At 36.8% G+C, this 25,053-nt stretch overlaps 1 protein-coding gene across 2 annotated transcripts; it reads right to left on the bottom strand.

The window, feature by feature from the left end:
* Window positions 1-3,388: 3,388 nt before the first annotated feature.
* On the bottom strand, window positions 3,389-17,078 carry sfrp1b (secreted frizzled-related protein 1b). 2 transcript variants are annotated; one of them, XM_053475857.1, is made up of 4 exons: window positions 16,662-17,078; window positions 13,702-13,918; window positions 12,921-13,025; window positions 3,389-4,005 (listed from the first exon to the last, which is right to left on the bottom strand). In XM_053475857.1, the coding sequence occupies exons 1-4, from the start codon at window positions 16,956-16,958 to the stop codon at window positions 3,683-3,685; spliced, it is 942 nt and encodes a 313-aa protein (XP_053331832.1). In that variant the 5' UTR covers window positions 16,959-17,078; the 3' UTR covers window positions 3,389-3,682. The 2 variants fall into 2 exon arrangements, with proteins under 2 accessions (XP_053331832.1, XP_053331833.1); XM_053475858.1 differs by having other exon boundaries at window positions 12,921-13,001.
* Between the last annotated feature and the right edge of the window lie 7,975 nt (window positions 17,079-25,053).

Genomic DNA, 25,053 nt, shown 5'->3' with positions numbered 1-25,053 from the left:
TGATTACACACGATGTCACAAAACACCAGACATCTCAAACTGGCTCTATCAACAGGACAGTAAGGTCAGTGTATTTTAGTGGTTTACTTCAGTCACTAGATCTTAATCCATTCAAGCGTGCTTATGATGTGGTGGACTACGAGATTCCCAGCATAAATGACAAATCTAAAACAAGTATGTGGTGGTTATCCCACCATGGACCTGAATCTCAAAGGAACATTTTCAACTAATTGTAGAGTCCATGCGATGAAGAAGCGAGACCGTTGAACCAAAGTCAAATCCTCTGCAATATTATTATTGGTGGAATTGGTGAATGTGTAATATTTAAGACAACATTCACATTTAGGCAGACATTCTTATCCAGAGCGTCGTCTAAAAAGTTGAGGGTTAAGGGCCTTGCTCAAGGGCCCAACTTGGCAAACCATAGTCCAATGTCTCTCTTAAAGGGGAACTCAACATCTTCATCTCTGCTACATCCAGCCGTGCCTCCTGTCTTTTCTTTAGTTCCACTGTCTCTAAGACTGGTCTCACCACTGTCTTATACACATTTCCTTTCATTCTAACTGATACTGTTTGATTACACAATACACCTGACACTTTTCTCCACCCGTTCCTGCGCACACCTCTTGGTTCTCCTGGTTTCCCTACATACTCCTGGTCTGATCGGCTTTGTAGGTCCTTCAGCCATAAGTTCCTCTACATTCCCTAATTCCCTCGTGATCCCTAGTAGCCTTCCTCTTCTTTGTCCAAATGACCCTCTACCGTACTCCGTGCGGCATGTCGCCTTGCACCTCTTAGGTTTGGGGTTTAAATCTTACCTCCGGACTTTTGTGTGTGGAGTTTGCACGTTCTCACCATGTTTGCTGCATTTTCTCACCCAGTCCAAAGACATACACAGTTGGTTGATTGGTATAAACACTTTCTCTTTCTCTCTCCTTTCCTCTCAACAGCTGTAACTAATAATCATTCCATTCAGTTCGGCAATCACACATTTGTTTCTTTATTTTTGTCTTCTTTGTGTTTTTTTTAGCTACAGAGTCACTGCTGCTTAAACATCACATGTCATATAAAGATGTATTGTATAACCAATGGCTTCCTTGCTTTCTGTGTAAATACTTGTGCTCATTTTATACTGTATAATTACAGTTTACAGTGTAACGCTGATTGATCAGAAGATGTTGATTCATTTTCCATGACTGACAGCAACTGCAAGATTTAAATCTAATACCAGCTTTTAATGGAAGGAGTCTCCAGTTTCAGTGTTCTGGAACATTAAATTTAAGTATTTCACTCATGAGCAAGTCTTTTTTTTTTAGTTTTTAAGTAATAAGATGGAGTGGCAGGGTGGCTTAGTGGTAAGCACTTGCGCCTCCCAGGTTCGATTCCTGGCCAGGTTCGATTCCCACCTCTATGTCCATTAACAGAGTTTACATGTTCTCCCCGTGCTTGATTTCCTCCAGGTATTTTGGGTTCCTCCCAAAGTCATGCAAATTAAGCTAATTGGTGTTTCCAAATTGCCTGTAGTGTGTGAATGGGCATAAAAGCGTGTGTGCAACCTGGATCCCATCCAGCGTGCACCCTGCCCTTGTGCCCCAGGTCTTCCATGGGGAGTTTAAATAAATTAAGATTGAGTTTCCTTTTAGATACCCCTTCACTCTATGGCTCTTTATTAGAGCGGAACATTTAAACCTGTTAATGAAAAATCCGTTACAAAAGCTTTTGTGAACTGAAAAAAATTTAATTAAAAGTTTATATCCATTTTTATAAATCGGTCATACAGTATCATGATAAATGCAGTTCTCTGAATTATAGTTCAAGCATATAGCAATAATATGAGCACATCTACAACGAGACATCATTATAAACAATTTCACTTATGGAAATTTATTAGTTAAATTTTTCACACAGGTGGAATAAAAAAAAAAAGGTTTAATACTTTCATTGAACACAGATTTGGTAAACAAATTTCACAAATGTGTTAATAATAATAATAATAATAATAATAATAATAATAATCTTTAGACACCTTCTGAAAGTTTTATTTCTGAAACACAAACACTGGTCCCAAATGCTCTCCTGTAGATAACCTTCACCCAAATGGACCATTAAGATGTAGAACTGTACACCAGATTATCAGCACTGATTACGTATGAGTGAATATTTCGATAAGATGAAGAAGTAAATATGTGTGAATGCATCTCAATCTGTAATGCAAACATATAATTGGTGCAACTTATTGAAAATACATATACTGTACAGTGCAGAACTGGAGGAACGAATGAGCAGTTACTACTGAACTGATCTTAAAGAAGAAAAGTTGAGAGGTGTTAGGTCTGGTTCCATTCCAGTTTTTATTGTTAGTTTAAAAGGCTTTAGAAGTTTAGAAGACTTTGAAATTACAAGGAAAGATGCCTTTGGATCCAGGGTTTTGTGCCATCATGTACAGTAATTAAAAAGACAAAGGCAAAGCCAACAATGATGGAACTTTAAAAAATGTCTCATTTTGGAAAAAAACAATGACCATGAGGGGAGAATAGGCAAAATTACACATGCGCAAATACAATATATTAATGTAGTAAATGTAATTATACAGTATATACAGCTCTAAAAAAACGAGAGAGAGAGAGGGAGAGGGAGAGAGAGAGAGAGAGAGGGAGAGAGAGAGAGACCACTGTAATTCACTCCAGAAAACTTCTGGAATGTCATCAAGAGAAAGATGGAGGGTCACAAACCAAGAAGCAAAGCTGAGCTGTTTGCTTTTTTTTTCTTTTTGCAAAAAGAATGATATAAAGTTACCCAACAGCAATGTGAAAAACTGGTGGAGAGCATGCCAAAACGCATGAAAGCTGTAACTGCAAATCGGGATTATTCCACCAAATACTGATTTCTTAACTTTATTTAGCTGAGGCATTAATACAAATTATTTGCATTTTGTTTTATTTAAGTTATTAAAGCTCTGCAAATACTGCATGATCTTTGGTTATTTTGATGTGTTGTCATCTCCTTTAAATCTACACTCTAAATAGTTATAGTCCAATAGTTATATTTTGAATTTAGGACAAATATTGTCAGCAGTTCACAAAAAGTTTAACAAAACTCTTCATCTCACCAATACATGCACCTGTAAGAATAAAACATAAGAAACTGATTTTTTTTTTTTTTCCATAACTGTTTCTAGTATTTATATTGGATGCTGAAATGCAAATGATTGATTATTGATTGTGCTCGATGATATTGTAGATATGATAATATGCATATTGTTACACATTTCTGAAATATCGCAGAAGATCACTCTTACAATTTATAGTTGCAGATTGTTTTTTTTCTTTTTTTATTGAATTTTTAAAATATTACAATTAAAAAAAATTATCAAACTTTAATTACAACTTTTTCCTTATTTCAACTAATTTTCCCAGATATTAAATGAAAGTATTACAGTATCCAGTTCAGTTTTTCACACTTCTCCTTTGCAGGCAATTTGTTTACCAAACCTACTGCATACATTGTGATCCATATCCTGTATAATACAATACATATCTTTAAGCATCATAATGCGATCATTTTGTCATCTATTTGAATAAAGAATACCTCGGGTGAGTAACAGAGAATAACCCATGTAGTGAACATGTATGATACGAGCATGATAGCCACTCGTGTCACTTTTTTTTATGGGTTTAGGAAATTAAAAACCTGTACCGTGAGTAAAACATTTGTGCGTGTTGGTTCGATTAAGAAATTTATTGAACTCCTCGTTTTCTTCGTCCCAGTGGTAGATGCTAATCAGTAAGTAGAGTTTTCCTATTTTGCGCCCCATGATTAGATAAGGATTCTTTATATTGTCCAGTTGCTGACAGGGACAGTTAGCTCCATTTTTTAGATTCAACATCAACTTTTTCCCTTTTTGAATGTTCAGGACTCCTTTCAATACGGCTTTCTTCTCCTTATGTAGAATCACCTTCTTATCCTCAGCGATTATTTTGGTTTTCTTTATTTTTGCTCTGATTGCTAAAATCGGAAAAAAAGAAAAATGTTAACTCTTGTTCTTTTTAATTATATCACTAATATCAACATTATTTCTGCAACTCAAATATACAACAAACTATTAGATTTGTAATTTGGGAATTGTAAAATAAAATAAAAAACCCACACACATTCAACATAATTGTTTATCTCTTGGGAGGTTCAACAAGCAATTAAGCACTTGAAGGATGAAATGCGATTTGGAACACATTATCAGATGTTTAAAGATGAATACAGGTGATAACGTTTTTTAACACTAATTTAAATCATTTGTAAATCAGTAAAATGATCTCCTGCTGTACTTCTGCTGGAACAGATGTAACAAATCCTTGTTCTAGATTATGTTGCAAATTAGCTGTGGTTTATTTCTACAGAATACAGAACTGAATCAGAGACAGATGGTAACATAATGCTCATTATCATGGTGTTGGAATGAAAATGAAAAAAAATGATTTATTATGTGTTAAGGCTTTTACCAGTAATGATTAAAGTACAAGTTCAATGATAGAACTATTGATTTGTCGGGAAATGCTGAAATATTGCCCATTTCTCACCTTCAGAGACACTTAACAAAAAGAAATTTAAACAGATACAGAAAAACTACTGAACTATTCTGAATTACTCTTTAAAACTGAAATTAAATTTTTGGTCTTAGCTTTCCTTTTAATCATATCAATGTTTTAACGGGCCAGGATTATAAAAATCTGATATAAGCACAATGGTCTTAAACTGCAAAAAACTGCAACAAACAAACCTAAAAACTCAAAAACAAATCAGCAAAAACGAAAAACAAAACGTTTATGAAACCAAACAAACGTTTTAAATGTAAAATGGGATCTCAGTGTATCATTTGTTCATTCATTTTTTTCACAATAAAACCAAAGTCCTCACACTTTGTCCCACACCATAATTGGGAGGTTTATATGTTGTGCTAAAAAACTTTTTTTTAATTAATTTATTTATTGTTTTATTTATTGTTTTATTTATTTTTAGAAATAATATATATATATATATTTTAGGGAAGCCCAGTGTGTAACCTTTTGATAAAGGTAAATACAGCAGCTCTTCCTGAAAGCACGGCACTTGCCCAGATCCTGCAAGTTTTAAACTTAAGTTTTGTCTTAGTGGTTAGCACTGTCGCTCTGCACCTCCACTGTCCGGGGTCTGTGTGCATGGAGTTTACTGTTTACATGTTCTCCCTGTGCATGGTGGGTCTCCTCCCACAGTCCAAAGGCATGCAGATTAGGTTAATTAGCATTCCCAAATTGCCCGTAGTCTGTGAATGAGCGTGTGTGTATGCCCAGCAATAATACATTTATAAATAAAGCATAATACATTTATAAATAAAGAAATAAATTTAGCCCTAGGATAGAGTGAGTGGGGGAGCGAATGAGGGAGGGAGGGAGTGAGTGAGTGAGTGAGTGAGTGAGTGAGTGAGTGAGTGAGTGAGGGAGGGAGGGAGGGAGCGAGTGAGGGAGTGAGGGAGGGAGCGAGTGAGGGAGTGAGGGAGGGAGCGAGTGAGGGAGTGAGGGAGGGAGGGAGGGAGGGAGTGAGTGAGGGAGTGAGGGAGGGAGCGAGTGAGTGAGTGAGGGAGCGAGGGAGGGAGGGAGGGAGGGAGCGAGTGAGGGAGGGAGGGAGTGAGTGAGTGAGGGAGGGAGGGAGGGAGGGAGGGAGCGAGGGAGGGAGTGAGGGAGCGAGCGAGGGAGCGAGGGAGGGAGGGAGTGAGTGAGTGAGGGAGGGAGTGAGTGAGTGAGTGAGGAAGTGAGGGAGGGAGGGAGTGAGGGAGTGAGGGAGGGAGCGAGGGAGGGAGGGAGGGAGGGAGGGAGCGAGTGAGGGAGGGAGGGAGGGAGGGAGCGAGTGAGGGAGTGAGGGAGCGAGTGAGGGAGGGAGGGAGGGAGTGAGGGAGCGAGTGAGGGAGGGAGGGAGGGAGGGAGTGAGGGAGGGAGGGAGGGAGGGAGGGAGTGAGGGAGGGAGGGAGGGAGTGAGTGAGTGAGGGAGGGAGGGAGGGAGGGAGGGAGAGAGGGAGGGAGTGAGTGAGTGAGCGAGGGAGTGAGGGAGGGAGGGAGCGAGGGAGGGAGGGAGGGAGCGAGCGAGCGAGCGAGGGAGGGAGGGAGGGAGTGAGTGAGTGAGCGAGGGAGGGAGTGAGGGAGGGAGTGAGTGAGTGAGCGAGGGAGGGAGTGAGGGAGGGAGTGAGGGAGCGAGTGAGGGAGGGAGCGAGTGAGGGAGGGAGGGAGCGAGTGAGGGAGGGAGGGAGGGAGGGAGCGAGTGAGGGAGTGAGGGAGCGAGTGAGGGAGGGAGTGAGGGAGGGAGTGAGGGAGGGAGTGAGGGAGCGAGGGAGGGAGCGAGGGAGGGAGCGAGGGAGGGAGCGAGGGAGCGAGGGAGGGAGCGAGGGAGGGAGCGAGGGAGCGAGCGAGGGAGGGAGGGAGCGAGGGAGGGAGCGAGTGAGGGAGGGAGGGAGTGAGGGAGTGAGTGAGGGAGGGAGTGAGGGAGGGAGCGAGGGAGGGAGGGAGGGTATTTTTGGAGAGATAGTAGCTGTTCTCACATTACACAATCACTGATTATTTTTGTACAGCATGAAGTGTTTAAATAAATTCTTTTAAAGTCTCCTGGCTCCAGGCCCCCCGCAAGCCTATAGATGGTGGAACAAAATTCTCTCTCTCTGTCTTTCTCTATGGTAATTGCTTTGTTTCTTCATTTTTTATTAAACTTTTTAAACAGAATCTCCATTAAAATGCATTTCTCAAAGAATTGTAATATGAAGCTGAAGGAAACAGGCGAACAGTATTTCTGGGGCTTTTTTGGCCTCTTCTTCTTATTTCTGTCTGTATTCTTTATATCTCTCTGATTATCTAACTGATTTATTAGATAAGTTATAAATATGTGTGTATTGTGTTATAGAGGACACACTGAGCGGTGGGACACAGCACTGATGAGCGGTGACAGAGTTATGCTTAACCAAACATAGAAGAAGAATACACCGTGCCAGATTTAATTGGCTCTGTCTGAAGCGCATGACTCATATCTATAAAAGAATAATAATAATAAAAAAAAGCCCATAACTTTTTTTTATTTTAAAACTAACAATAATAAGCTAATGGAAATGTGGGAATACTCTGGGGAAACCAGCATGCAGGCCATTGAGTTCCTGAGTTCTTTATCACAAGTCGTGGGCTGATAATGAAAAAACTATATGAACAGTGTGTGTCAGCTGTACAAGTAATAAAACTGTAAAGTTGGTGTGTCTGTACATTGAAGATATTTGTGAAAAAATAATATGTGGGGATATCACAAGTTCATTACGCGCACTTCACGCTAACACACAAAAATTTGTAGTTAATTCCAAAATTCAACAGATGGCGTTGGACATTTTTTTTATGTGCTTATGAGTGTGCAATCAAGTTCCTCGCGAATGAAGTCACAGGCACATCAAGGATCAATTATTATACTGGATTGCATATCTAGTATCAACCTTAATGACAGATTAAAGAAAAAGAAAACGAAACAAAAGGTGCAGTTTTGTTTAACAAACGTTGCTGCACATTAAGGCTTTATTAAACAGACCAAAATTTCAAAGAAAAAAAAAAAGTTTTTATTTATTTTACATTTATAAAAAGTGTCTCGAATTTCTGGGCATTTTAACATTTAGGACGCTTTTGCTGCTGTAATCTATTATAACTGAAACTAACTTTCACAAGGTCATCATTAATTATTTTCCTGTTCTGTTTTCCTTTCTTTATTTAAACTTGATTCTTTTTCTCTCTTCGCCTCTCTTTGCCTTTATTTTAATAAAATAATATAAATATTATGCTTATTTAAATATGCACATTGATTTATTATTGACTCATCAGTGATAAATCATGTGACATTCTCATAGTGCATTATGGGTAATATGCACGGTCTCGTATGGAGGCTGAAACCATTCATAGCTCAATATGAAAAATGTTTGTCTTCAAAAAAATGTCAAGAACAAACATAAATTCATCACAATTTCTAGCAGTTGAAACAGTCTAAACAGAGTCGCACAGAAAACTGTCGATTCCGAGTTCTAAACAGTTGCCTGCTAAACAATGTTGCCGTTAGCAACTGTACGCAGGCTTCCTGATAGCGATATTATCTCGGTCCGCATTGTCGAAACTGTTCCTTAGTTACTGGAAGTGTTCTGCTCTCGGTAAAGTAAAATCTCCCATTTCTGGTTTAAATCAGATAATCTGCAGTGCATGTCAGCGTGACCATGTTGTTTTGCAAGAACTCTTAATCGATTCAAGGAATAAAGGAGGGAACCTCGGCCGCTCGGGTTGCGTTTACCAAATTCGACAAAATAATAGCAGATCCAAAAGCAAACATGACTGCAACACAATCTCGTGTGTTTATTCTTCTTGTACACACACACAAGCCATTGTACCGGTGGACCTCATTCCTAAACGCCTTTTAAAAATGTTCTGTACAAAGTGGCCACATTATTACTGCGAACAAGACTTGAAGAAACGCAGAAGAACCAGTTCATGTTATCGCTTATATTAGAGCAGCTATATTGGAAAAAGAAAAGAAAAGAAGTGATATTTTTTTTAAATAATTTTTTATTAATTACATTTTTCTTTTTCTTGAAGTTGTTAAGACAAAATGCTTACAAAAACACTAATAATGCATTTAGGAAATAAGAAGTAAGGCGCTGTTCCGGGGACACGGTTAGTTAGAGACTTCAGGGCAATTCCTTACCAAGAAAAACAATTCATGCTACAGTACGGCATGTGAGCCCAAAACTTTTTTGTTGGGCTGAAGTGTTTATTTTGCTTCTTCTTCTTTTTTTTTTGTAAGGTTTAGTGAGACTGGAGCAGGGCAGGATTTTTATATTTATTCTTAATTTCTACTTCTACATGGGTTCCTACAACCATGCAGCCAAATCATTGCTACAGTGAGTTGTGAGTGTATTATATAAACATGACACCCATAACACAAAATACATAAAGAGTCAGTCCCTTAACAAACTCTTTTTTTGCATGATTGAGACCAAAATGTTGCTTGTCATATTACAGAGAATCACAGGGCAGCAGTTCTAAAAAAAAATGTTAAAAATATAGAGAATTATCCTAAAGATTTGCTCTAATGTATAATTTTTATTGTTGAAAAACAACAATAACAACAACAACAATAATAATATTAATGCACTGGAATGTAATAATGTAAACCTTGCAAGCAATATTGACCAAGTTAGATTAGATTGTTTTTTATTCTAACTTGCTGTCCATGGTGTAATAGCAGGCGTGAGAATGCACATGGTTAGAATAGCACCAGATGCACAGATCCCGCTGTGCACACGGTGATGTCTTTTGGCACACTGACTTATGGAGGTCGGTGCTCCCTGTGACTGTGCGTTCTGCTGCCCTCTGTTGGCGTGTTACAAAAGTAGTATCTAAACTTTTTACCCACTTGTATAATGCTATACATGTAGATATTTTGCTCTTATGCTATCTTACAGGCAGGGGTAGCTCAGTGGTTAAGATGTTGGCCTACTGAGTGGAGGATCTGGATCAAACCCAACCTACACCAAGCTGCCACTGTTAGCTGCTTCACTAAAGGTCCTATCCCTCAACTGTTTAGATGGAAAATGAGATAAATTGTAAGTTTCTCTAGATATGTGTAGCAGACGTGTGTCTGCTAAATGCAAAACTTATATTTATGCCTCAGGGGAAACATGAAGAGGGAGCTCTTGGCAATGGACTCAGACTCTTTAGACGTAACTGTAGTCTCTGAACGTTTCCATATGTTTTAAATTCTCATAGATTAATAATGTCTAATATCTATTCATGTCATCTCTGTTACACAGCGTTTAAAAACCTAAAATCATTCAACACCGTATCCAAGATTCAAACCAGATTTAATTTTTCCCGGCTCTCGAATACCAGATGTTTTTTTAAACCAGTTTAATAATGTATGTGTTTGCATGATTTTTGTTTTGTGTTTTGGAGAAAAAATGTTAGCCTTAAATTATTCCTTTTTTTTATTATTATTATTTTAGAATTTTTTGTAGAGATTTTGTAAAAAATCATAAACAAACAGTGCTGCCTCAGAGAACAGTGTTGTTATAATAATGCATATAAAATATGTCTTATTTCTGAATATAAAGTCTCAGTACTCTTATTACATTTATTATTATTTTAGAACATTTATTATAGTTTTTCTTGTTTGGTGTGACTTATCAGTAAAAAAAAAAGTTCAGCTTTTTCCAAAAAAACAGAAAAAAACGGCAAGGATCGCGTTCAGAGTAAACGACATAATTTTAGGAGCTAAGTCAGCTGATACATGGGGAACAATATCCGTGTCAAACTTGTGCTACCCAGATGCATGAGTTTCTATCCAAACAATAAAGATTATATCAGTATCATGCAATATTTGTTTTACTAAGCTTTTAATTACTAAGCTTTAAATTAATTTTTTTCGCATTAAAAAAAAACAAAAACAAGAAAATCCATAGTTAAAATATAACTGCTGCATTCACACGAAAACCACATTACAAATAAAATAAATATAATAAATATAATAAAGCATAAATCCAATAAAAGAAGATCCTTACAGAAAATGCAAAGTCATTTTATACTGTGTGTTAATATTTCCAGTTTCAAAATAATACAAGTCTCAACCGAAACCTTTTCCATTTGGTTCAGGATACGATCAAATTTATTATTTTTTTCTTCTCTCTGAGATCCATCACACTGTTTATTTTTCTGGTATCCACCCCGAGCCAAGTGTCTACCAACTTACAACCAAGATCATGCTTTTAGACACGAAAAATCATGAAAAGTCACGAAAATTCAAAAACTCATAAATCTGATGGGTATAGGGGGAAAAAGCATGATATATGATCTTTAGCTTACTAGAATAATATGCAAATACAAATAGTATTTACTTTACATTACTTTAGCACATTTTACATTTTACACACACTTAAACACAGAACAGTCCAGTTCTTCATGGTGGCTCTGCTATATTCACTTTAACTGGAGATCAGTTTCAAAAGTACAGAGAAAATCTTAGGCACATGCAAGTAAATTTACATTAAAAAAATACTATAAAAAGCAGTAATAGTAATTTAGCTATGACTGTGTATTTAATGAAACAAAGCCAAAAATTGGTGTCGCTTTGCTTAAAATACAGTCTCAGTCTTAGAAGGAAATTAACTGATCAGTTACTGAACACCACTAGTAACCGTCCTTTCATGCATGCAAGCGCAGAAGCTTTCTTTTCTGTCTGAAAAGTGTTTTTTTTTTTTTTTTTTTTTTTTTACATAATACGCTGATATCTTTTCTGCCCTACAAATATTTTCCTGTTATTTATTTATTTATTTTGCCGATATATTAGTGTTTTGTTTTTCCAGAAGGTCCCATGTTCAAACCAAGTTGCTCCTGTTGGGCCCTTGAGCAAGGCCCTTAACCCTCAACTGCTCAGATGTATAATGAGATAAAAATGGAAGTTGCTCTGAATAAGGGCGTCTGCCTAATGCTGAAATGTAAATCAAAAATCCATCAATATATGTTGAAAAAAATGTGTCTATATAAATCTATGTAGAGGATAATGCACACCTTGCGAGGCTATATAAAATATTATTCACAATATGTAGTACGTATATTTTACTGGAAACCCACTGTGAACATATGTTTCTCATCTGTATGCGTATCCTGTGAAACTGCAGTCCAATATTTACAGCGTTTGGCAGACACCCCTATCCAGAGCAACTTGGATTTATTTCTTTACGCATTTGAAAAGTTGAGGGGTTAAGGGCCTTACTCAAGGGCCCAACAGTGGCAGCCGTGTCCTGCTGGGATTTAACCACTAAGCTTTGATTGCTCCTGTCTAAGTGGTAAATAAATCCAAATGTCGGACATGAAATGAATGTGATATTTAATGACTCATGTAAAATGATTTACATGTGGGAAAAAAAATGCTTGTGTGAAAGAGGTGGGAATGTGAATAGACCAAAATTAATACAAGATATTACTTTTCTTTAGGACATAAGCATGCCTTAATATACAATCTTATAGAGCATTCTATATACTATAATCATACAGGCCTATCATATGCACAGAACTGTATACAGTAAAGCCTTCATTAACCTCTATATCTTATTATACTGTATACTCTGTAATCTTCTGTAGGTACTTATACAGTGTATAGTGTCTAATGTATATAATATATTGTATTATGTGCATCTTGACCCACTCTCATTCCTGCATATTAAATATATTAAAGCAAAGAAAAGTTCCTTAAGATAAAATTTGAAAAATTGTCTGTCTATGTAAAAACCTCAGCAGCAGCCTCATTTTCCCTCTCGTCTGTTTCAACCCCTCAGCATTCAGTGTCGTCTTATTACCTGTCATCATCTGCACCTTTTTCTCACTGGTTCATGTTTTAATGTATATTTTTTTAATGATTCATAGGTCACTGTGTGGCTTAAAAATCACTGACAGGTACAGGAAAAAAAGAGCCAAAAACTTCCCAAAAATGAGAAACTAAAAACGGACGCCAGGACGCCTGGATAACTATTTCTCAAGATTACATTAAGATACACGAAGATCTGGCTCTTTAAAGCAGAATATGAAGAAATGTGGGAAAAATAAAGACTTTTGCAATAAGTACATTTTTGTAATAGTACATAATATTCTATATGGACTTAGAAGGCAGACCTTGTTGGTACAGCAATCTGCATATCCTTTAATAGACTATATAACACAAAAGCTATGCACAGTCTAAATAAATATGCCTATCAATAAAATGCATTACAATTCACCACGTGGATACTTTAAATATGACTTATTTTTCTAGAAAAAAGTAAAGTAATGTAATGTAATGTTTGGTGTTACAGTAGTATTTATTATAAAGCTAGAAGTAGTATAAAAGTTGCTTACCGAACTCGCTGGCACACATGTTGTCCAGGATGTCATCTGCGTTCATCTTGATGTCACATTGTGGACATGCACGCGTGTGTCCTGTACGATCAGAAGGATGCACATCTGAATAAATAAGTTTACACCACAGGGGTTACCTTCATGTTTTCACAGCTGATCTCAGGGTATTATTTAGCAATGAAGAAATTCATTAATTTTTTTTTATTGTTTTAGAGTGAAAAAGTTGCCTGTTTGTAAAATTGTACTAAAAAATCAAACCAAATGCATACACTCCACGACTGTTCCAAATGTATTTAAAATAAGGCCTTTTTTTTTAAAAAAAAGGTGACCTTTTGCTGACATTCATGAAGCTACATAACGTCCCTGTAATAACATAATGTCTGTAATACATAACGTCTCTGTAATACATACAGCTAAGATAAGATAAGATAAGATAAGATAAGATAAGATAAGATAAGATAAGATCGGTATACAAAATATATAAAGCTTATTGATGATAATCTTTATATAAAACTACATCAGGTTATACAGAATATTATATACACAATAGGCCTTCATAGTGAATTGTGCACACCATTCATGTCTATGCAGAGTATTTTACACCCACCTACAGTATTATAAGGCTACATAGGTGATTATACCACACATGGCAGGCAGATATAGACACTAAGGGTAGATTGCACACACTCAATATGTTTTATACACACTTTGTAAAGCTACAAGAGACTTATTTACATGAGATAGAATGTTGTATAAAATACTGTAGATATTATATACACACCAGACTCTTCAGGAGTACTCGTTTGGTTTTTCTCCATATAGATACACAAGTCCTTCTCCTCAGGTGGAAACTTGCTACAGTTGAGCATTTCTGGCCAAACGTAGCCGACCACCTGCATGATGGGGCTGCAAGCATCACGCACAGACTCACAGAGCTGCTTGCAAGGACTGATCAGTTGCTCCAAACACACTGGAGCGAAGAGCGAGCACAGGAAAACCTGCATACCATTGACATAATGTATAAGAGGCACTGGTAATGTATATACACTTATGTGCATAAGGGGTAAGGATAGCAAAGGTGTTCATGTCCATCTCTGTGAAACCCCCGGAGTAGTTCGCGTGCAACCAATTATTAGTTCAATACATTTAACCTGTGTGTCACATGATCTCAATATTAATGCATCTATACAACACTCTACAACAAACAGGAACAATCATAACACGTTTTCTTTATTTAAAGAATAGGCGCAACTCAGACTTACTGTTGTTCATTTACAAGCACATTGGTTCTTCATATACATCCTATATACAATATATATCCTGTACAGGAAATTTGTAAAAAAAAAAACAAAAAAAAAAACAGCGTGATCTGTCCACTATTGCTACAAATACATATCATTTCATTTAAATCTTTATGACCATTCAGCAGGTCTTTCATGTACAAATAGATAGAAATGAATAATTATTAATTATTGTTCACATGTAGCTTACAGCACAGTCAAAGCGCAGGATAAGCCAGGATACAGCACCCTGGAGCAGAAAGGATCGCTCAAGGGCTTAAAAGTGACAACTTGCTGGTGCTGGGGCTCGAACCCCTGACCTTCTAAGCAGTAATCCACTGCCTTAACCGATTGATCCAAAAAATATGCAAACCTTTATGCTATTATGCGTATATATTCCATTAGAGAATTTTCTTAACATGTGCATTTTTGCGAAAGCTGCCAAGCATGTGTGCTGTAATTATATTCAGTAAATAATGCATGTATAAATTAATATACGTACTACGTATGAAGGCAAATATTTCTATAACTAAATGGAAAACATAATTGCCCCCTTATATACATACGTTATATTGCAATATTTATTGTTTTTGTGATCCTACAGAAATCCTTATCTTTGTCTAAAAAAAGTATCTGCATTTGTTAAACATCTGTACAGTATATTGTGTTTCTTTAAATACTTCTCGTAGTTTTTGCTTTAGTTTGATGGGTTAGTGTCTAAATAAATCTCTTATATATTATAGAAATTATACGGTAATTAATTATCGTGCCGCATGCTCATAAAGGTGAATTGATGATGTTGTTTTGAGTGCGGAAATACTTATTTTTGTTTGATTATTTGAATGAGCCAGTAAAGAATTCTGAATTTTGTTGTTGTTGTTGTTGTTAAACTGAGACAGATTACTTGAAACATTTAATTAAGGATTTATTAAAGAAAAATACATACGTAAAAAATCCCTACGTACATACATGCAGTACATAAAAATACAGCAATTCGCTGTATATAAAAGATATTATTATAAAATATAATAGTAATATTGTAATATATTGTTTATTATTATTATTATTATTATTTATTTATTTATTAATTATAATTATCCTATTCCCTGGGGCTCCTCCCTAACATTTTATAAAATAAAGCAACTCCTTCTACAGACATCATTTAGACCACTGTCTATTATTCATTACAATTTTGTACAGCTGTTTATATTTTATTAACTTATGTGACATGAGGCATAATTCGACATTTAAGCTAGGTATTTGTTCCATGTTGCTTTACCTAAAGCTGTGTTGTTGTTTTTTGTTGTAATTGTTGCTTAATATGTTTATACTGCACTGACTTTTATAGAACAATAGTTAAAGGGTGGAAAATAGTTTTTTTTTTTCTAAACCTTGTTATTAATGTTATATTAATGTTATTTAGCCCAGGATCTTAATGTACAGCAGCAAATTCTGCTTAATCTAATGTTTTTTGTACAATGTTAGTATATTCTCATCATGATATATAGACATATAAATCTTAAGTAAATTAATAAAGTTGCTACGGATAAATCATGATTTAAAATGGAATTATACAAAAGGGGGGAAAAACAATTAATGTGTGTGTGTGCCAGATTCTCAAACATGTCGCTGAAATTGTCTTTTGGTCCTTTTTGACTACGTAATAAATAAATAAATAAATAAATTCATTCATTCATTCATTCATTTTAGTAATAACTAATTAATTACATAAGTAATAACACATGCCTCATTAGAATATGATATAAACATTTTTCTGTCAGAAATGTATTGTGTGCTGAAGGATTTTTTGAAATTAATGGAACGACAGCTTAGACAAGTTGGAAATTCATCTTAAGATTTGAATTCAACAAAAGCAAAGTGTCACGACTAAATGCAGCACCTGGTCTGGTCGCAACCATAACATTGCCAATCGCAACCTATGGTTATGAAACCTGGAGACTGAAAAAGGCAGACAGGAGAACAATCAAGGCCAAAGAGATTGTGGAGCTGGAGAAAGCTTTGGTGCATACCATGAACAGTGAAAGCTGATTGAGATGCACATAATGTATACTAAAGACCTCAAGAATCTATAAATGGTCAGTGGAGCAAGAAAACCAGGCCGGTAAAGGACTTGCTGGTTCGACACCATCAAGGCGGATGATGGTGAGTTAAAAGAGCTGGTACAAGATCGCAAAGCATTAGAGTCTATGAAATGTCCAAGGGTCAGATTGGACATTATTCATCTTAAACAAATACTTTGCATTGTTAATCTTCATATATTTCTTCATATACAATAAACTATCTTGAGCTTAATTAGTCTTAACCTCAATCATAATTAATGTTTGGCTTTATCCAAACGCTCTTGTCTAACTATTAGATACCTAATAATGAAGAGAAATAAGCAAAACATTATTTAACACATAAAATAGCAACGACCAGAAATGATCTGCGTGAGCTTTACCTGCGTGCCCGGGTGGCACATCTTGTGCACAAGCGGCACCCAGCTGCTCGCCTGCTGCTTCACCTCCATCATGTTCTCATGGTCCAGCAGGTTGGGCAGCTGCATTTGTTTGTAGCTTATACCATGGCACAGTCGTAGGTCCTCGGGGATATCCATGCAGCGGGTTTGTCCGTAGCCTCGGGTGCTCCAGATGGAGTCAACATGAGCAGAAGAGCCGGTCAAAGGGACGCAGCCGAGGAGCGCGAGGGAAGTGAGCAAAAACATCTCCCTCATGGCACGAGCGAGAACAGGCTGCATGCTGTAACAGATGGGAAGGATTTATAGAGCTTACAGTCATGAAGAAAAGTCTGGCTATTCGCTTCTCCTGCTGTTTCTGCTCTCACGTGATGCAACCTGCAGCCAGACGATCGAGCTGCATGAGACGCATGCACCAGCAGAAGGACAAAGAAAGGAAGAAAGAAAGAGGCGAGTTTCTCATCAGTTTGGCACTGGGACACAGTTGCACAATCATTTCAAGACTTAGCTATCTTTTTTTTCACCGGTCTTCCTAACTCTTGGCATGGAGTTATGATAAATTTAGCTCTATTAATCAGCTAAAACTATGTGTTGAAAAGAAAAATAAACCTTGAACTCACACTTGTTTACGCTTTCTGTAATTTGTTCTCATTTCAGCATTCTCTTATTACGATGATCTTACAACTGAATGTTCTCACATCATGGTGTTCTCACATTAGTGTTTTAGATGGATAGATACAACTTTATTGTCATTGTCATATATATATATACTCAGCCAAAAAAGAAACGCCCCTTTTTCAGGACTGTGTATTTCAACAATAATGTTGTAAAAATCCAAATAACTTTACAGATCTTTATTGTAAAGGGTTTAAACAATGTTTTCCATGCATGTTCAATTAACCATAATCAATTAATTAACATGCACCTGTGGAATGGTCATTAAGACCTTATCAGCTTACAGAAAGTAGGTATTTAAGGTCACAGTTCTGAAAACGCAGGACACTAAAGAGACTTGTCTACCGACTGTGAAAAACACCCAAAGAAAGATGCCCACGGTCCCTGCTCATCTGCGTGAACGTGTATTAGGCATGCTGCAGGGAGACAGGAAGGACAGCTGATCATCCTCGCAGTGGAAGACCATGTGTAACAGGATCGGTACATCCGAATATCACACCTGCGTGACAGGTACAGGATGGCCACAACAACTGCCCGAGTCACACCAGGAACACACAATCCCTCCATCAGTGCTCAGACTGTCCGCAATAGGCAGTCCATGAGGAGGAGATGCACTGCAGTACTTCAAGCAGCTGGTGGCCACACCAGATACTGACTGGTACTTTTGATTTTTTCATTTAGGGACACATTGTGAAACATTTTTAGTTTATGTCTTATGGTGTTGACTCTTTTAGTGTTCATACAAATATTTACACATTAAGTTTACTGAAAGTAAAAACAGTTGAAAGTCAGAGGACGTTTCTTTTTTTGCTAAGTATGTATATATATACAGGTATATATACAGGTATATATACCGTTAAACCTTGGTTTGCAAGCATAATTTGTGTGCTTGCAATCCAAAGCAAATCGGCACCAGTGGTGTCAACCGGTTTCCTCAAACAGCCGGGGATGGATTGTACAGTTTTCTGCAGGCAGTTGTTTGGGATATTGCTGAGATCCTCCTGAATCCGTGACTCCGAGTCCTCCAGTGTGGAAGGCTTTGCATCACCCACAGGAAAAATCACATAGAGTGAGATCTGAACTTCTTGGAGGACATTCATGAGATCTGCGTCGTTCCAGCTAATGTCCTGGAAAATGGTGGTCTAACCACGCACACACAGTGGGAGCAAAATAGGGGTGTGTGTGTGTATATATATATATATATTTGAGGAGACTTTATTTGCTATTTGTACACATACCGGCAGTATGAGTGAATTGGAATTTTTTCAGTGATTAAAAAGAACAATAAGGTAATACATAGAAGACAGATTTATGTTAACATACTGTAATATCACACACTATAACAGTTATCTAGAACACTGTGGTATGTTTCAAACATGATCCTCAGATTTTTTACTTTTTCAGCTATTATACTACTTCAAACTTACAAATTGCCTTTTGTCTTGAAGCTTTAATTGCACAATTCAGTGTGCGTGAATCGAAGAAAAAAAATCTGAAATGTACAGAATAACACCCCTAACATCTGTTCTTAAAGTTCAGGGTTCTCTCATCTATTATCCCAGTGGGTTTTACATCTCAGCGTTTCCACTCCTAAGTGTTTCTCTTCTTTTCTCCCTTTTCCTCTATCCTATGGCAGCTTCCAAACAGAAAGAGTGAAGGCTAACGTGTGCTTCCTCCGAATCAAGTGAAACTAACATCTTTTTAAACTGCTTCTTAGGACGGCATAACACACCTGGATAAAAGTTCTATTTGCCCTTCTTTAAAAACCATACATGAGTTCACAGATACCCATGACTACCTCGGCTACGACGGCTGATTTTACTGCATGACATGTTGCCGTGGATATCTGTGATATCATCAGGATTTAACCTTATCTCCTGGCAACCAAACAAATGCTGTAACAGCTAACAGCTAGGGCTGGGAGGTGCTCCAAGAAGGAATAGATTACTCAATTATAGGCAACGTGTTACATCCAGAGCATTTGAATTTGGTAAAAAAAAAAAAAAAAAAAAGTTGATAAAAATTATCATTTTATTTGTCACATATACAACCATACACAGTAAAATATGCAGTAAAATGTTTACACGACATTTACAATGTGACCCAAGTGTGGAAATAAGAGTGGAAAACGCCATTCCAAAAATAAGAATATGTAGTGATGTTATTTAAATTATATTATAAATATATATATATATGCTCCAACCACACATAGCAAGTCCAATTAGTCAAGTCCTTCAGTATGTACTGTAGAGTTCTGGTTCAGGGCTCATATATTCTGCGAGAAGAAGTTTCTCCTTTGTTAGCCTTCAGGGAGAGTAAATGCTTTCCTCGGTGCAATAGAGAGAAAAGTCCACTTTATATCCCTACTCCTTAATCTAATGGTTCTCTACTGTAGAGGTCAAATTGAATACATGCAAAGTGTTTGTACAAATCAAGGGTGTAAAAAGGAATATTGCTCTTATTCCTTTGTTTCAGATTGAATACATTTTGTTCTCGCACACACACACACACACACACCATGTTTCTCTTCACATTAAGCTGAACTCTTAAAACAGACAGATTTATTCATGAGCTCTTTAGATTGTGGGCTTGAAATTAAAACGAATGAAGTGTATAGACAACCGAGCTCAAAGAGCAACGTCTGGCCAAACCCGAAGCGAACTCTCGGCACGCACAAGCAAGGTTTTCATTTCACCTCCAGAGTGGAGTGTGTAACCGCTCACTATTGCATTTCATAACATAATGACTGCTTAAGCTGTTTTTACAAAATTAGCATGACATCTGGTTAAAATAAAGGATCTTATTCCGATATCTAAATCAGACTTTAACTCTCATGTCCAAAACCGCTGCTTATCCACGCAGCTTCCTCCACAGTGCTAGGAATTATACACCGATGTGTCCATGATAACGATGTTTGATGTTTCTTTTTTTCGTCGATGTTTGTGTTTAATACCGTAATGCACTTTGTATTAAATTATTGGCTTATGCATGGTAACTACATAAAGAGAGGCAATGCCACAATAAACAAAATGCAAGCCATGGAAAAACCAAGAACAAAAGTTACAAGATTACAAAGAGTCTCAAATGACTAATTAGGTGTGACATGTTTGGGGCATAAATTTTGTTGTTTTCAGCACTGCCCTGGTTGCGGTTGTATCAGGTTTTCGCAGATTGATTGAAGATGCACTGCGCATTATAAATATTATAAGCAGTAAAATGTTCGAAATCCGAGAGCCACACTGCAGATCATGGCCTTTTGCCATCAACTACTGAACCGAGTTTCTACTCTAAAAGAATAGAAAGCCACTTTGGATAAAGGTGCTGGACAAATGAATGATGTTTTTGCATGAATCTTCAGCCGGGTCTAGAAAGAAATCAGCTCCATCCTTGCTTCTTTATAACATTCTGTGGATATTTCTTATGATCACATTTTATGACATTTGCATTGTACACTTGCTAAAAAAGAAAGGCTAAAACACTTAGACACACTTATGGCCTTTGGTAGGCGCCCTTATCCAGAGCTACTTCTATTGTTATCTCATTAATAACCACTGTGCTACCCTTATCCCTAAAAAAAAGGCAAAGCACACACCATATTAGACATTATTTGGATCAGTAACTACATTTTCAGACTTTAGAAAGTGCGTGCATCTCATCATGTATTCTACACATCTGTGAAACTGTACTTGAGTGATTCTTCCAAACGATTTTCCTACATTTTGTGTTCTGATGGTGGAAAATAATAGTTCTTCCCTAGATGTCCAGTCTAGGGAATGTGAAGGTTGTACCATATGATGTTTATGATTTTTATCGATATCTCACTATTCAGTAAACACTAGTGGGGGTAGAATCAACTGGAAAGACTACAGCCATAAGTTACAACCTCCCTGTCTAAAAAAAGAAAAAAAAGAAAATCTTAAAAGGTGTGTATATAGGCTGGTTACCCTAAATGAACTATATAGGTTTTCATGACAGCCAGTTTCATCATGGTGCTTGATGGGTTTTGCAAATGCACTTTGACAATACTGTTCTTGCAAGACCTGTTCCAGAACAGCTGACCTTTATGTCATAAAATAACAGCTGGTGGTTGCTGTTGTTGTTACATAATTACATAATTCCAGATGTGTTATTTTTTGTTAATCACTAAACAAAAACAAAGAAATTTGCAAGTGACGTCAAACTTTGAAACCTTTAAAATATATATAAAGAAAAATTGTGGGAACAATTTAATATTCTGTGCAATCAACCTGTAATCTTGTTCTTCTTTGTAAACAAGTTCTTATATATAACAGTATAAAGTACTGTATGTTGAATGGCATGCTAGGTTTTTGCATGGAAACTGCAAATGTAAGAATCGCTGACATTAACACTTTTTAGACTATATACGGAACAGGAAGGCATTCCTTGCTTTTTTTGAAGGCCTTTATTATTCGAAGATTTTAAATTGCTTTGTGGTTTAAAGGTGGGTTGTGTGCACACAAGAAAATAACTTATGCATAGATAAAACCTCACCATACCTTTTCAGCTCTATGGACTCTGTGAAGTAAATGTTCTAACAGTGTTGTTTCCCTCAATTCAGGCCAGCAAGCTATCCCACACTATAACAGAGCCAATGATATTTTCCGTTAATTTGTCACACAGCTTTTCATTTCAACCTTCAAACTACTGTATTGAGCACAGACTCTCATAATACCCGACTGTGTGCTGAGAACAAAATACATTCTGACTATGATACTTACTGTATAACACTGTGATCTTTTTTTGGCTATTATATATATAATCATGTAATTTCTGTGTTTATGACAGTAAAGTGACTTGACGTGACGCTGTACAGTGTGAGAAACCACATAGACATATCTGCTCGAGATACTAAACGACTAAGGAACGACTGTGAGCGGAGTGCAACAATGCAAACCTCAGAGCTTGGGTTGAAGGGTGTCAATTGGTATGTTTTATCTACTAAATGCACTTATGGGAGGAAAAATGTGCCATGCTTCTAATCTACTCCTGTAAAATGTAAAAGGCAATTTCCTTTTAGCTCGTCAAAGCAGGCGTTCCTATCCCGCTCACATTGCTGTTTCTCACATCACATTTCTACAGAAATCTTGCGGTTCGGCATGTTATGCAATCTGTTAGGATGAAAGAAGTACAACACCAACACAAAAACAGATTTTTCCCTCATCGAGGGTAAAATCCTCGGCGGGATAAAACTACTAGACTGATCTAAGATAATTTTAAAAAAAGTGTCCAAGGTCACAATGGCATCATTTGTCCTCAGTCTTCATTACTGTAGAGAGGTAAAGACACATAAGACATAATATATTATTATTATTATTAATTATTATTATTATTATTATTGTTGTTGTTGTTGTTGTTGTTGTAGTGTTTATTACTATTGCCCAGCAGCTGTCCAGATACCCTATAGACATATCCCGATATGGAAATATACTTGGATTCAGACACAGCAGTTTCATGGTGGTCCTGATCAGGATTCATTCGCTGTGAGTCTGCTTTCTTTCACACTCATGGTAAAAATCGAGTGATCCAGCAATGGAAACATTTTGCCTCTCTAATGAGCACTATTTGGCCCTGCCATTAAAACCGCATGCAGCCAAAAAGCACGGCATGACATCTGTACCCAATACACTAATACCACTGCAACACATACGCGTCAACACAAACCAGCCATTTCAGTTTATATTGACATAATCAACCCCAAAGATAAATAGAGTTGCTGACATATTTCATACTTATAATATGCAAGACTGTGTCATTATAGTCCTTTGCAGGACATGAAAAGTAACCACCGTGCGTCCAAGAGGAAACAAAGCGGGATAAATAATCTCAGGACTGGATTTTACCTCAAGAAATGATGGAAGATTTAGAAAACATGTTACAAGCAAAGTCATGCATTTTGCTCACTATAAGGCACTGAAGGACATGTGGTCATTGGTGAAGCCAAATTTACATGAAGTGTTGAGTTAGTAGAAACATGAACATATTACAGTACCGTATATGCATCTCAAGTCTTCTTCTGAGGAGTTGAGCCACCTACCAAGAAATTTAACCCTCAGCTGTAGAGACGGGATTGTAAGCCAAAAAGGTGTTGGTCGGATAAATGATGAGTTTCATGAACATACAGCCTGATCTATGAAGAAATCAGCCCCATTCTTGCATCTTTACCAATCTGTTTCTTTTTCTTATGATCACCGGTGATGCTGTTGGACGTCCACACCACAAAAAAAAAAAACATATCCACTTTATGACATTGGAATTGTACTGTAGCTAAAAAGAAAATATAAACCATCACACTCTCACCTCAATGATTATATTGTTTGGATGAGTAACTATATTTTCATAAAGTAACCAAGTGGAATTTTCTGCATTCAGCATTACATACTGTACAGTACAAACATGATAAATTATAGGAAAAAACACATAACAGTTAAGGCCACCAGCACAGATTCACTGCACCTCAGCATCAATTGTTCTTTGAAACCGTGCCTGATTGATGAGCGATGTTCTTCCAACTCTCAGCTGGGATTCTAATGGTGGAAAAACTCAGAAATTGGGCCATCTCAAGGCACGACCGAGCCTCTGAACAGAAAATTATAGAATTTAGTTTGTATTCTGACTTGTAAGCCTTTTTAAATAAGTTTTTTTTAGCCAAATGGATGAAGCTGCATAAATCTATTATAAATCTGGACTATAAAGAAGTCAGTCTTGCCATTCTGTTCTGCTTGATTCCACAGAAAGCCAAAATAATCCACTTTAAAACAGTCACTTACAGCAAACGTTTTCAAGTGGATTATTTTGGCTTTCCGTGGAAGCAAGCAGAACAGAATGGCACGACCCGACTTCTGATGTGGATTTACTGCCCTTTATTCCATGCAAGACTGAGCATTGGCCTGTTGGAGTCGGAGCAATTCACTGCGATTCATTTGGAAATATAAATGTGTTTCATAAAACTCTTATAAACATAGAGTAATTCAACTATTCACTTATTAGGCTCAAGATTAAAATCTGATCACAATTATTTATATAGCAATAGTATTTATTCCAAACAAAGAGCTTACAGAAATTTTACGAATAGAATTTATTAGGGCCAATATATTATTATTTATATTTATAATCTGTGTATTATATCTATATCCTGTGTCAGCAAGATGAGGATGGGTTCTGTTTTGAGTTTGGTTCCATTGAAGGTTTCATGTTTTCTCTAAAAAAAAATTCTCTTGCCACCATCACCTCTTGCTTGCTCTTTGGTACTGATTTTTTTCATTTCATACTGATGTTTATTTATGACAGTGTTCATTGTAAAACCACTATACAAAAAAAAATCGAGTTGAATAATCCACAGTTTCAGATTAGTGAGTGAGTGAGTGAGTGATAAATGATTCAGTATAAACAGCCGTTCTTGATGTGACAGTTTCACGTGATGGATGTGACGTGTCTGAATCAGCCCTTAAAGAACATGCTGAATAGTGAATTCGATATAAAACATCTGTAACAGTATTTATAAAATTATTAAATCAGCATTGGTTTCTAAAATTTTTCCTCTGTCTTTTCCCCCTTTCTTGCAGAGGTTTAGTCAGTGTGTGCAGATGAAGTATCTTTATATGTATAAGTATGGTTTTGTAGGAACACTGTAAATTATGAATACATGTTTTCCCAGGGAACAGTTATACTTCACAAGGAATTG

Source organism: Clarias gariepinus, chromosome 17 (assembly GCF_024256425.1).
Source record: "Clarias gariepinus isolate MV-2021 ecotype Netherlands chromosome 17, CGAR_prim_01v2, whole genome shotgun sequence".
NCBI lineage: Eukaryota > Metazoa > Chordata > Actinopteri > Siluriformes > Clariidae > Clarias > Clarias gariepinus.
The sequence above is the reverse complement of the archived record's forward strand: the minus strand, read 5'-3'. Positions and strand labels throughout refer to the sequence as shown.